Raw genomic sequence first — 14,043 nt, 5'->3', positions numbered from 1 at the left:
GGGGGAGGAGGTTAGAAAGATATACTGATGCATTAGCCATCAATAGGGATCAGTAGGCAAACCCCAGAGCAGTTCCCTTGTGTAGCAGTTCCCCTGTGTGGCAGCATCCCTGTACTAGCATCCCTCAGCATTTCTCATTCCTACTTCCATTACAAATAAGCAGTTTCAGGTTCCCTTAGCAGCTCTCTCTAGTCACAAGTCAGCCAGAGCATGGTCATTTAGAGCAACAAGAAACAATTTCCTCAGTTTACCTTTTTCTATTTCAAGTGGTACCCTTAGCCTGATGGTACCCAACAATCCCATAGGCAGGAAAGAAAAGATAGACAAAAGATGTTCATACAAGTGGTTTTTGGTGTGGTGGTTTTGGCAGCCATTGCCTGCTTTGGGGTTTACCATATTCTATACAGCAAACTGACTCAAATGGTAGTGGAGATTGTGGATTATGTAGGCAACTTGACAATGACTGTGTTATAATTATCATTTCAACATGAATTGGTTCTCTGGCAAGTCCTGGCACAAGTGTATGTAATCTTTATGGCTGTGTTGCAGATTCTAACCCAAGTGAAGAAAATATTCAGATTCATGGCTCCCCTTAAGGCAGAGAAGATAATGGCCATTGACAACAACTTAGATAAGATGATTAAGGCTGTATTTGAACAACTGATTAAGGAAAAAGGTCTAGCTCTAGTTATGGGCAAGGACAATGGGCAAACAGGGAATGCACCTCAGGAAACTGAAGGTAGCAATGAAAATGAGAACCAGGCTGCTAATGCCCCTGAGAAAAGCTGCCCATTGAAGGAAGTCACTAAGCTAACCACTAATGCTGGTGTGATTCACTCAAAAGCCCATAGACAACTCACTCCTCAGGAACTTGAGTCCATTAAACGCCATTTCCCAAAATTTGTGAACAACCCTTTTAAATCCCAAAAGGAGCTTAAACGGGCATTGAGGATCTTTGATCCAGACTTCGAGGATGTCAAATTCCTGCTATCAAGAACTGTTCAGCCCCCATGAACAAAGGACATTTTTGGAGACAACTAGATCTGAAAGCAATTTGACCAGCTGGCCTACAGTAGATCAAAGAGGGGATATGGACTTTGCAAATCCCACCTGCATGTCATACCTTAAAAGGTGCAGGGAGGATTTACTGCAAGCCATTAAGCAATGCTGTTCTAAGCCAAGTGCATGGGCCAAATTTGACAAGGCAGGATAAAGGGGAACATTCTGCCACATATATAGACCATCTGTCAAAGATGGCAGAGTCCATTTTAGGGCTAGAAGCCGACACTGATGAGGCAGCTGGGCATGTACGTAGGCAATTTCTTAGGGGATGCACACCCAATTTGAGGACATTTTTCAAGAACTAGTTCCATAAATATGACTTAGTTTCCCTAATTGAATTGAGAGAGGTTGCAGGTTACCTATTTGAAAACAATTCAGATCAGAGTAAGGAAGTTCAAGACCTGAAAGATAAGTTAGAGAGGACTGAGAAGGATTTGAAACAAAAGGAAATTGCGGAAATTAAAAATTTGAACATGGTTAGGACTTTCAAAACATCTAGTTCCCAAAAACTTAGTTACCAGAGGAGATCAGTGCAAAAAGAAACTAGGGAGTGTTTCTTTTGTCACCATAAAGGACATTTGATTAGAAACTGCTTCTTGAAGAAGAAACATGAGAGTACTAACAGAGACAAACATAATGCAGAAACTAGGTACAAGAAATCCACTTGCTGTTCACACTGCAAGTTAAAGTCCTCACAGCAAGCACAGTTTCCTCACTTTACCTTTTTCTATTTCAGTACATACATTTTAATGTATTCAAATCATACTTTTGTACCTTCTGCTTTTGATCTCAGAGAGACTGAAGTTAAGTGAGATGGAAAGACCACTTTTGTCTCAGAGCACCTGGATACTTAAGGGAAAAGGCTGCTTTCTGTTTTGCTGAACATTGAGCTCCCTTGGATGGAACATATCCATATCCTATAGGGCCTATATTTTATAGACCAGTGAGGGCGAACCTATGGCACAGATGCCAAAGATGGCACGCAGAGTATTTTCTGTGGCCAGAGTTTATTACTATAAAGGCAGAGGCACTCAGGTGAAGCTGCTCCCCTTCCCCTCTTCATCACATCTGAGGACCTTTTTTCACATCTCCTGCTCCTCTGCCCAGTGCACAGAGAACTCCAGCACTGGGGCCACTCCTCTCCCCATATCTGCATGGCTCACTTCTCCCACTCTTCCTCCCAGCAGTCCAATGGGAGAGCTTTCTCCCTCCCCTGTGTAGGAGAGGGTAAGGAGTGGGGCAGAGCAAGCCCAGCCCTGGGTGTGGGGGAAGGGCATGGCACAGAGTAGGTGGAGGCACAGCACTAAGTCTGGGGGATGGGATGGAATGGAATGGGGCGAGGCCCAGCACTTCATCTTTAAAAGGTTTGCCATCATTGTTATAGACTTTGCCTCACTTGAAGATGCTAACATATCAGTAAGAAAGTTCACTTCTTCTGACTTTTTAAATTGCTAAGGGATAGCAAAGATTGCAAAGAATTTGTTCCTAGCCACAAATTGAGAATTAGAATTTTAAAAGAACAGTTTCTAAAAAAATTATCTCTGAAAGATTCAATAATCTTCCCATGTTTTCCTAAAAGAATAATTATCTTAATCAATAAATGGTGTTCCTTTTCTCCTCCAAAATAAAGATTTGAATGAGATTTTAGGCTAATGACTACTGTGTAACTAGAATTGACAGCCAGAAGAAGAGTTTGATGATACCTAACCTGGAGATTGGGAACAAGTTGGAACACTTGGATTTTTTTGGATATGAGATTTTTCAATTTAATGAAAACTTCAATTGATTTTATTTTCAAAATAAAAAAAGAAACTCAATTCAGATTTACCTTTTGTTTGGTCATCTTTGTCATATAAATTTTTAAGGAACCGGTTAGTATATATATTTTTTATATCAAGTTCTCGATCTTTTTCCTAAGAAAAAAAGCAGCATTACACTTTCTTCAATAATGGCTAACATTTCTATAGCTCTTACTATGTGCCAGACACTATGCTTCACAATTTTTATATTATTTGATCTTTGCAATAATTTTGGGAGCTAGGTGATCTTATCATTCTTATATTACAGAAGAAGAAGCCAGGATAAAGAATTTAAATGATTTGTCCAGAGCTAGTAAATATCTGATGCCAGATTTAAACTCAGGTCATTCTGGCTCCAGGCTCAGGACTCTGTCCATTGCACCATTAAGGACTTCCTTTTATCATCCACTATTGAGTGAATAGAATGCTCCTGAATTTAAGTATTAAAAATACTGGTTTGAAAAATACAGATCTTCTAGAGGAACAAGTAAATCTCTTCTCTAAATTAGTGCCAAAGCAAAATTAGTTTATTAGTACAATATAGTTTATTAATGGAATTCTAAACCAAATGTAGAGGTGTGGACCTGCAGTCCCTGCTTCTGGAAAGGTTGAGGTTGGTGGATCACTTGCGTTTTGAGCTCTAGTAGGGTTAATGCTGAACAGGTGTCCATACCAAGCCTTGATATGAAATTAGTGAGCTCAGGAAAATGGAATCACCAGGCTTCCTAAGGAGGGTGAACTGGCCCAGGTCCAGATTAAAGCTTCCATGCCATTCAGTGCTGTGATTGGACCCCTGAGTGGCAGGTGTATTTCTTGCCCAGGTGAGATTTGGAGCTCCAGTCTCAAAAACAAAACAAATTTTATTAAGAATTCCACTTCAATGTCACAGAGGCCAATAGACTTTACTTACCATAGAACCTTTTAAACCTTCACTCATTTCTGTTGACTTTTTGTTTAATAAATGATAATGCTTAATTTAGATCTTCTGCTTGTTGTCTTCTATAGTACACAAACTTAAAAAATTTAAGAGGCATATTCAGTTTGATTATCCAGATATATAGATCATTTCAAATAACTAACATGCTTCTGTGAAAAGATCCCAATACTATAGATGTATATAACAGACAACATTTTTAAAGGAATACCTTAAGTTTTTGTTGAAGACGTTTTATTTCCATCTGGAGGTTCTTTGTAGTAGCTTTTGCTGTTATAGTCTTTCTGTTTTCAGCAGCTAATTGACGACTAAAGGCATTACTACTCAATCTCAGTTGTCTTTCTAAGCTCTAAAGACAGAATATATTTTTATTTACTCTCTTAATTAGTAGAGGGACCAACTATGAAAAATCTTAGTCTTCGTGTAAAACCACATCTTTAAACATTTAAAAAATCATTTAATGGGAACTTTCACATGTGCAGATAGCACAAACTACCAAGGCCACTAAAAGAATGAAGTGGATAACCACCGATTTTTAACACTATTAGGGAGTATAACTGAAGAGAGACTGGATGGTCTGGAAGAAAGAGCACTGAATTTGAAGATCGGTTGTTTCCAAATAGAAATCTTCTAATATCAAAATAGCTATATTTATGTTGGGGTGCCTGAACGCTGGATCTAGTTCAATACATTTTACTAATCTTTATGTCAATGGATAAAAATAAAATTTATTTTATTAAAAAAGTTATTAAGATTGTATTAAAGACAGATTTTCAGTCAACAAAGTGTCTATGTGACAATTAGGGCGTATTTCCATATGACCATTGAACTAATACCCAATCACTTCAGTCGACATTATGATCGATATGTTTGGGTGAAACAAGGGTCTTGCATTCAATTATCCATATCCAGCATTAAGATAACAAAAACAAATGGATCAACCATCAAATGTTTCACTTGTCACCTATACACGTCTCCAAGGAGTCACTGTGAGGAAAGCATTTTGTAAACTAGAAAGCAAAAATTTCCAAACTATGGAGAGGACAAGCATCCTTCTCTAGAGGGAGCAGACTGTGACACAGAACCTCTCAAGGGACTCGTGAAGCATGGCTAAAACTTTAAAAAAGTACAACTTCATCGACTATTTTTAATGAAAAAAGTTCAAATCAAATCAACAAAAATGAGATTAACATGCGGAATTCATTGACAGTGAATGCCAAATAGTGTTTTGTTTTAACAAGGTTAAATCTGAACTGTTGCAGGCTGAATCGTTACACAAATCTTGACCCCCTTAGCTGAGCGTAGATCCAATACAACTCAATTGTGTACTGCTTATTGCATTTGAACATGAAGCAGGCAGGCTTGAAATTAAATAGTCATCACATGAAAGTTAAAAGTGCCATAATATTTGTGATTTTTCTCAATATAATTTATTTTTAAGTACAATATACTAAACTGCTTTTTTAAAATGCAACTAAAATAACTCAAGACAGCTTATGAATGTTTAAAATTTTATTATTTAAATTGAACATGGAATAATAAAGAATGGGCCTCAGAGTTAGAAGACTTGGATTAAGTCTTCTCTCTGACATGTTTTGGATATGTGACCCTGGACAAGTCATTTAACCTTTCCATGCTCTAAGTGCTCTCTAAGACTACCATTTGAAAGAGAAGGTGTTGACCTGCTCTGCTAGAAATTTTTTCATCCAGGAGTTATTGATACCAGGGAAATCACAGGTCTAGCCCCTATCCTCTAAACTTAAATGTCATTTTCTTTAAAGATTTTATTGTCTTGTTTTCAGCTGTGCAATGATAGCCTTTCTTAATGGAGAAATACATAATTGGTTTGAAGAGAAAAATCCATTGGGGAGCTGAAATTACTACCAAAAAAAAAGAAAAAAAGGAAAAACAGATAATAAATAGAGGAAAGCAGAAGTTATAAAGTCCAAATCTAGAGAACAGACTGCCATTTTACTGTTGTGACTCACAAGTGGTATTAGTTGTGGAAAGAACTGTGTTTGCTTTCTATGAATGCGTTAGCTGTAGAAAGCATAAAACTCAAGAAACTGAATAACATCTTAAATGCATAAAATCAGAAAACATTGGCAAGACAATAGAATTTTTCTAGAGAAAATTATATGCTTTTAATAAGCAAAACCAAACTTAAAAAAAATCATGTTTGTACCATCAAAAGGAATGTCTGCATCATAAAAGGCTGCTTTTTTGACAAGGAAACCGGCCTTCCAGAACTGACGCTACTCAATAGCTGCTTTCCCTGGTGCCACTCTGCACCTGCCACCCATGACACTGAAGGAGGACTAAAGAGGAGGAAAGCTAAAAAAGGAAGTGAAAACAGCCAGAGGCCACAGCAGAGGCTCAGTTGGTTGAGCGCTAAAGTCCTAGATAACTTGTCAGTGAAGTCACCACCATTCTGGGGTCTGAAGACAATGGGACCCTATTGCATCATATGGGAAGTTCTAGCCAAAGACGTCTACCAGGTGGAAAAGCTATTTTTTATCAGATGTGGCAATTGTCCTTTTTTTTTGCTGTCACAGGATTGGAGCTGACCAAGAAGGGTCTATCACATGCAATAGCATCTCCCCTTCCTCTCTCGCCTGCCCCCTCTCTGTTTTAAGACGACAGCTGTCCCTCGCTATATCGAGACTTCATTGTATCATGGGGTTTGGGGGGAAGATTTAATTCTGCACAGTGGAGTGTCCAATATCATACTGTACACAATGGAAATGCAGTCTGCCACTACAGGGACCATCCAAAGGTGAAAAATCACAGCACTGTATCCTGTATCCTGGGAGCTGATTGGCTTAGCATTTATAAGAGTGTTGGAAAGGTTAACGAGGAGAGTGGGAAGGGTTTTTAAAGCCTTAAAATATACGTAAATAATAAAATATAACACGGCTACAGCACAGATTTTCACCCATCATGGGGGTCTCATAACTCCCACAATAGCGAGTATATGAATCTTTTCCTAGAAGGAATCATGGATGCTCCTTGTTCTTATTGCTTTCAAAGTTGTTTTTACAGTGTTGCTGTTATGGTATAAATTGTTCTGGTTCTGCTCATTTTGTTCTTCAGCTTATAAAAGTCCCCAAATTTTTTCATTTTTACATATTGATGCTATGTTTTTCTGGTTCTGTTGGCTTTACATTAGTTCATATAAATCTTCTTATGTGTTCCTTTGAAATTCTCTGTGTCCTCATTTCTTATAGCATAATAGTATTCTATTGCATTCATTTTATCCATTCCTCAACTGATGAGCATCCCCTTAATTAATCTGTTGTTTTCTCTTTCCACCACAAAAAGAGATACTAGAAATATTTCTGTATACACAAACATTTTTTTCTTTGATCTCTTTTTGTGTTTAGTCTTACAGAGTAAGTAGAGTTGGATCAAAGAGCACACCGTTTGTTAGCTTTTTGTGAATAATTTCATGCTTTCCAGAATGGGTAAATTCACTTGCAGGTCTAGCAAAGTTCCTATTTTGCCACAGTCCCTCTAACATTTATCACCTTCCTTTTTTGTCATCTTTGCCATTCGAATGGGTGGCAGTTAAGAATTGCTTTAATTTGTTTTTCTTTGATTACTAGTGATTTGGAGCATTTTTCCCCACACCCTTTTAATAAGGCTACATTGCTTCCTTTGAGAACTAACTCCCTATTGGGATTCTTAAATCATTTATCAATTGGGAGAATGACTCTTCTTCATTTATATAATATATTTAATGTGTCTTCGTAATGAGATATAAGATATAAGCTATAAATTTGCTACAAAGATTTCCCCCAGTTAATTTTTGCTTTATAAATTTAGCTGTATACATTTGTTTATGTAAAACCTTATTAATTTTATCTAATCAAAATTATCCATTTCATCTTTTGTGATCTATTCGGTCCCTTGCTAGTCATGAATTCTTATGGTCATTTAGTCCTATTTTCTCCAGCAAATCATTCAATTCTGTGGTTTCTTTTTTGCTTCTCTCTCTTAAGATTTGTTCCAAATGAAAACATTAACGTCTCCTACTACTTCTTGTAATTCAGTTAATTTTCTTAATGAACTTTGATGCAAAGGCATTTGGAGTATGTAAACTTAATAATGGTACTAGTTCGTTGTCTATGATTCCTTTCAACAAAATTCAATTTCCTTGCTTATGCTATGAATTTTTAGTTTTGCTTTGATGGATTTTTTTTCTAGTTGTTTACCTTTTAATCTTGGCTTTTACGTGTGCAAAAGCTTTTAAATTTTTATTTAGCAGAATTATCTATTTTTTCTTTTATAATTGTCTTTTATTTCTTGTTGGTCATGAACTTTTCTCCTGTCATCTGAAAGATACTTTTTCTTTCACAGTTCTGTGAGAACGGATTGATGGCCTCACTTTTTGTCTTGGGATCAATATGACGTATTGCTTGCAAAGTAAAAAAGAGGTAAGGGCTAGTCAAGTGAGGTTAAGTGTCTTGCTAAGGATCACACAGCTAAGAAGTATCTGAGGCCACGTTCTAGCCACTAGAATCTTGGTGCCCCAGAACTCGTATACACTGTATTGATTCCTGTCAGGTCACGGATTAGAACGGCCTCAATCAATTCTTGTACCAGAGTCCTGGCTTAGAGAGATTCCACTCAGGGTACCGATGTTCACATTTCATTTGTTCATGTCCCCGCCCTCCCCACCAATAAACTGGCTAACCGATAAGGGTCTTCTGGCTGTGGAGCATGAAGGAACTTCTTGCTTTTAGTCCTCCAGCGGTGCAGCAGCCTGTTCATTGAGTGGTTAAGAGCCAGCCCGATCAACAAGGGATATTTTCATCCAGAAACCCGCCTCTGGAATAGTCACAGTATGGTGGTGCACAGAAGGACTCTGGATTCTTCCTTTTGTCCCCCAGTACACGGGGCCCAGATGTCGTCCATAAGGGATGATTTCTCTGTGGGGTAAAAAACAAGTTTCTTGTCCCTAACAAATGAGTCATCACAGCCATTACGTTAAACAGATCGTCTCGTGTCTAAATTTCTTCTCATTGGCCATAGATAATTCCAGGGTGATGAATGTCGTGTGTGTCTGTGAGACAGACAGACAGACAGACTGACAGACAGACAGAGAACATTCATGAAGGGCGTGTTTGGGAAGTAGGTTCCCGGAAGAAGCTGGGGTCGGCTGGGGTCCTCTGGGGCCGTGGCTCAAGCACACTTCCTAAGAAAGGAGGCAGATTTTCCCAGAACCTTCACACAGTGGTCCAGAATGGGCTTCGGTTTCCAAGCCCAGCCCGGAAATGTTGTCTCCCGGGTGTGCGTGTGTCCATGTCCTTAGGAATGGCCAAAAGGACAGGAGGGAGACTTGGCTTGAGATGCTGCAGGTGAGCTCGTAAAGGGACCCCTCTTTTCTTCCTCTCCTGCCGCTGACCCTCGTGTTTGGGGAGAGGCCACGAGAAGTCAAGCAGTGCTGGCCCACCAGGGATTCTTTCTAATCTGGCGGTTTGTTTCTGCAGGCTGACAAAGTTGCAGCCAACAAGGAGCTGATCTTGCCTCTTACCAGTAGTTCGAATGACGGGAAGGGAAGTTGTCGCTGAGTGTGCGTGTGCATCTTGCTGTTTGCCTGGATTTTTGCACCTTTGACCAGGAAGTAGTTGAGGTCTGGGGGGGGGGGGGGGTTGATGAGAAGAGATGACTGGCCCCTCCCTGCCCTAGAACTAAACTGCAGCCTCTTTCCGGATGGGGAAAGGAGGAGCCTGGAAGTACACTCAAGGCTAAGTGCCATCTTATCAGTGTTTCGTGTCAAGTGCCGGTAAAGGCTCCTGGAAACCCCGTCCCGTGTCTCGTTTTTCTTTAGGGTTGGATCAACTAAAGGGAAAAGGTTGCAAAACGAACATTTTCAAACCGACAAATTAAAAATTAATTAGAGACTCAATTTGTTAGTAAGATATTTTCTCATTGGTCACTTTTGGGATGAGTCATTCCAAAGTAAACAAAAAAAATGTACAGTAGCAGTTCTACAACTTAGATCTGATTTGGTTAAAGCATGTCCCGAATGAAGTTTCTCCTTATTAGGGAAATTATGGGGAAAACCCAAGAAGAGCCTTTCGAACTTTGTATCCTTAGATAAAATGAACTGGGGAAGCCTCAAAGTGAGCAGGCACTGCCAAAGCCAAGGCGGAAGCTCTAGTTACCTTTAGTTGAATATTGTATGTGCGATCCGGGGGAGGGGAGTCACTGTGATCATGTCATGGGGAGAAATCAAGTTTCTCTGTTATTTACAGGAAGAACAAGGCGTTGGGTCATATCCCCTCAGTTTATCCCGTACTGGTCTAACATCAACGTGATCATTCATGGCATTGGGCAGTATTGATATGGAGAGAGGATGTGATCTCTGACCATTAAACCTCTTCCATCAAACCTGCAATTTGTTGCAGCTAAAGTCAGATAAGCATCTGGCAATCAGCAGGGCCACTAATGTCATTCATAAGGAATTTTTGCCTACTTTATAATATTGTGTTAATTGAAAAATATTGCACTAGGTCTTTGGTTTCCATGAAACCCCTTGCCTCCCACTCAGGGACTTACCATATCAATGATAAAATAGGATTTCCTCCCCCCCCCCCATGCCCCATCCATCTCCTCCTTCTTTCTTTTTGCGTGACTTTTGGCAGTGCAGTTCTCTTTAACTAATTTAATAAACTGAGACTTAAATATTGCTTAGTGATTATGAATCCATATTTGATTGGGTACTGAAACTAAATCATGTCGTCGTCTCATTAACAGGGGAGTGGGTTTTCCGGTTGGGTTATAATTTTATGGAATAAGAATTCAGTGTAAAAATAATAATGATAAATATTATGATTGTTTCTTCAATGAAATATAATTACTTGATATGAGATCATTTTATACAGAGTTTTAGGTGTGACAAACATTGCAACCAAGTTAATCTTCGATTAATAATTATTGTTAGCAATAGCTAAACCTCATCTTCCCCCAAAGCTCATTGTTTTAGTTCATTAGTCTTATAAAAAATAAGACTGAAGTCATTCCCTGCAGGGGACTAGGTTAGAAGACAGCATAACTCACTGAATGTTCAGTAGTTTACCTAAAGCAAACTTGCTATCTTTTAGCAGTTTAATACATAAACTTATTTCACCCATCCTATTAATCCATTTGAAAGTAAAGTTATAAAATTAAATCACAACTCACTATATAAATCAAAGAATAAACTGCATTTTGGAATTTAAAAATAGATAGAGAATATATCAACAGTTTTCTTAAAATTCTAGAAAAAGTGACCAATTGCTGTAAACCTTAGACAATATATATATACATATATATATATACATATATAGCTCCAGATTATAATTCTACTTCAGAAAACTACATAATTCATAATTAAACAGTTTTATAAGATAAATAAATTCTTAAAGACCTCCCTTTGTTAACAAAATGTCCCTCTGATTAAGGAGGAGTTCATGGAGAAGGGAATAAAAATTTAATACTGGATGATTTTGAAAATATCAATATATCTTAACAAATTGTTTTGCCATTTTGATAAAAGTTTTCCAAATATATCAAATTTTCAAATGCTCTTATTCATCATTCAGATAGTACATTTCCCCCAAGCTTCTATGACTATGGCTACCCCATCTTTTCCAAGCATAAATTAATTTATGTAACCAGGTTGTTGCCCTTCTCCTTTATAAAAAACAAAAACAAAAAAACCAACTGATTATTTAAGCACGCTACTTTTGTAGTTCAGTGGAAATCCTAGCACTATGATCTATGGCTATCCCAAAGTTATAATTCCCAGGGTGATAGCTCTGCCTCTTTTTCTCTATTTTAATATCTTTGCCCCAATAAAGACATGATGTCCACATTGGTAATTCTGTATTTTTCCCCGGTTGACAACACACACAAATAAATACATAATTTCTTCTATTCCTTGCGATATCATTTTTAGATAATCATTTTATTGACTTTCCTAGAAAGGAACTCAAAAGAAACTCAACAAGGAGCTCAAAAAAAGATAATTGCTGAAATGACTCTGAATTGCATCTGGGAGCTTCCCAGCCACTGCAGCCTCTAATTATTGCATCTTTTCCAGGCTATTGTCCTTCAGTCCTTTCCAAAAGATTATGTAATTTTTTTTTTTTTCTGAACCAGACTGGGAAATCAAAGTACCATGGTGCATGGAGCTATGGGAGGACAAGATTGCAATCTTTATTATCACTACTTTGATAGTTGACTTTTTTAAGGCTGACACCCATTTGGTAAAATACATCTCTCTTAACCATTGTTGTGAGATCTTTTACAAAAGAATTTGAGCCAGAACAAAAGATAAACTAAAGAAAGAAGATCACCTAGTCAGTATTCTGGTCTTTATATTTTGACCAATGGAAAAACCTTAGTCACATTTTGTTAATTTGTCGGTAAATATAATTATTACAAAACACAAAATTTAACATTTCCCAGTTTTTAGAAGGCATGAAAATAGAAAATTACATAATTTAATTTCATTATTATCTGGCACTATGGGAGGAGGTAGAGAAAGTTCAAGCAATTTTTTGTTCATAATGGCAGTGGTGAGAAGGTGCATCTTGTGATTTAGAGGCATATATTAAGGATTTTACCTTTGCCTTTCTCCTTTCTCCTTCTCTCAATTTAACCCTTTCTCTTTAACCCTCTTTCTCCTTTTATATGCTCTTAGCTAAATAGAAAATGTTGGTGTGATTTATTTATTAGGTAGAATTTTATGTATACTATTCATTTAAAAATACACTTTCATTATTTAAAAAAGATTCCACTAATTTTTTTAATTGCATAGCCATTGACTAAAGTTGGTCAGTGATCCTAGATGGAAAGAAAATAAGTTCCCTAGTTAGTGCTTCAAAATGATCAATTCATGCAAATTATCCCACGATACCAATTATTGTCTCTTCTTGATATTGGATCTAATCATTAGTATTAGTATCCCATGTTCTCTCTTTAATACCTACACTGGCTCATTATAGTTTTTTTTTCTCTCCCGTTGAAAATCCCTGGACTTGTACCTTGGTTTTACTAAAATGTTAAGTACCACTACTATTAATATGTAAATGACATTTTACACAAATGGATTTAAAAATCACAGTTATTGCTTTATATAAAAAATTTAAGTCATAATTTAAAAAGCAAACCTGTATTCTTTTGTCATTGGCCTCCATTTTTGTGGTCAGGGAAGACAATTTTTGTGTTAGTTCTTCTCTCTCGGCAAGATTTTTGTCTTCAGAAAGTTTCTGCAGTGTTATCAAGGAATCTTTGGTTTTTAACAACTCATTGTCCGTCTCTCTAAGTTTCCTGGACACATTTCTTTCTTTCTCCTGAGATTTCCTAAGAAGTTGCCTTAGGTTTTTTACTTCACTCTGATGTTTAGCCATAAGCTGGGGTAAGTTATTTTGTGAATTTTCGTATTTTCCTATAGCTTTCAAGTGCCTGAATTGAAGTCGTTTCAGCAGTTGGTTTTCTAAGACGGTTGCTTCTAGCTTGCGATGGATATCCGCCAATTCATTTTTCAGTTCTTTAATCTTATGAAGCCGTGCTGACATGATTCGATGAGCCATAGCATCTCTTCTTTGGGTAATTATATTAATCTGAGAAGTTAAAGCTGCATTCCAGTTCTGAAGTTTTTCAGGCGAAATTTCCTTGAATCCTAGTAAACAAATGAGTCCATTACTAACAAAATATATAACACAATGCTATCAATGTATGCCATTACCCCATGTTATATGGGTAATGTATAACATTACCCATGTTATGGGGGTCGGGTAGAAATTATGTATAGCAACATCTATATGGAGCTAAAACCATGTATGCATTAGTGATCATCCCAAGTCATCCACAGCTCTATGGGATTTCCCAAGTGACACAGAGTCAAGTCAAAACCCGACATCGGAGCATTTCCATTCCTCCTGTTGTGGCTATGTGTAACAGAGGAAACCAGAGCCTGCAAGTCTGCAAATACCCCAGTAGGAGAGCTGCTGTCGTCCTTACTCAGAGAACCAGCACAGCATCTTTGCTGTTCATATCCGAGTCATTTGGGCTTATAAGAGGCAGTTGGACAGCGTTGTTGGCTTCTCTATTACTGAAGTTGAGCGTCAGGGCACGTGGTGACAGCTGGGGCGCTGTGGGTGGCCTCGACTGCTCTAAGTGTTCCACAATGCCTGCTTCTTCCACCTGGGTGGCCCGGGGAACAGACCGCCCTAACCCACACGCGCCGGGCCCTGC

At 37.9% G+C, this 14,043-nt stretch overlaps 1 protein-coding gene across 7 annotated transcripts in view; it reads right to left on the bottom strand.

The window, feature by feature from the left end:
• LCA5L (lebercilin LCA5 like) overlaps window positions 1-14,043 on the bottom strand; it is a 72,761-nt gene that overhangs the window by 24,173 nt on the left and 34,545 nt on the right. For 5 of the 7 annotated variants that reach the window (XM_007493080.3, XM_007493078.3, XM_007493077.3 and 2 more), the window contains 3 exons: window positions 12,957-13,468; window positions 4,007-4,144; window positions 2,891-2,975 (listed from right to left, as the gene is read on the bottom strand). In XM_007493080.3, the coding sequence (XP_007493142.1) occupies window positions 2,891-2,975; window positions 4,007-4,144; window positions 12,957-13,468 (735 nt within the window). The remainder of the gene's footprint in view (window positions 1-2,890; window positions 2,976-4,006; window positions 4,145-12,956; window positions 13,469-14,043) is intronic. The other 2 variants (XM_007493081.3, XR_008918270.1) reach the window with 2 other exon arrangements.

Source organism: Monodelphis domestica, chromosome 4 (assembly GCF_027887165.1).
Source record: "Monodelphis domestica isolate mMonDom1 chromosome 4, mMonDom1.pri, whole genome shotgun sequence".
Classification (NCBI taxonomy): domain Eukaryota; kingdom Metazoa; phylum Chordata; class Mammalia; order Didelphimorphia; family Didelphidae; genus Monodelphis; species Monodelphis domestica.
This window is presented reverse-complemented; position numbering and strand designations above follow the sequence as displayed.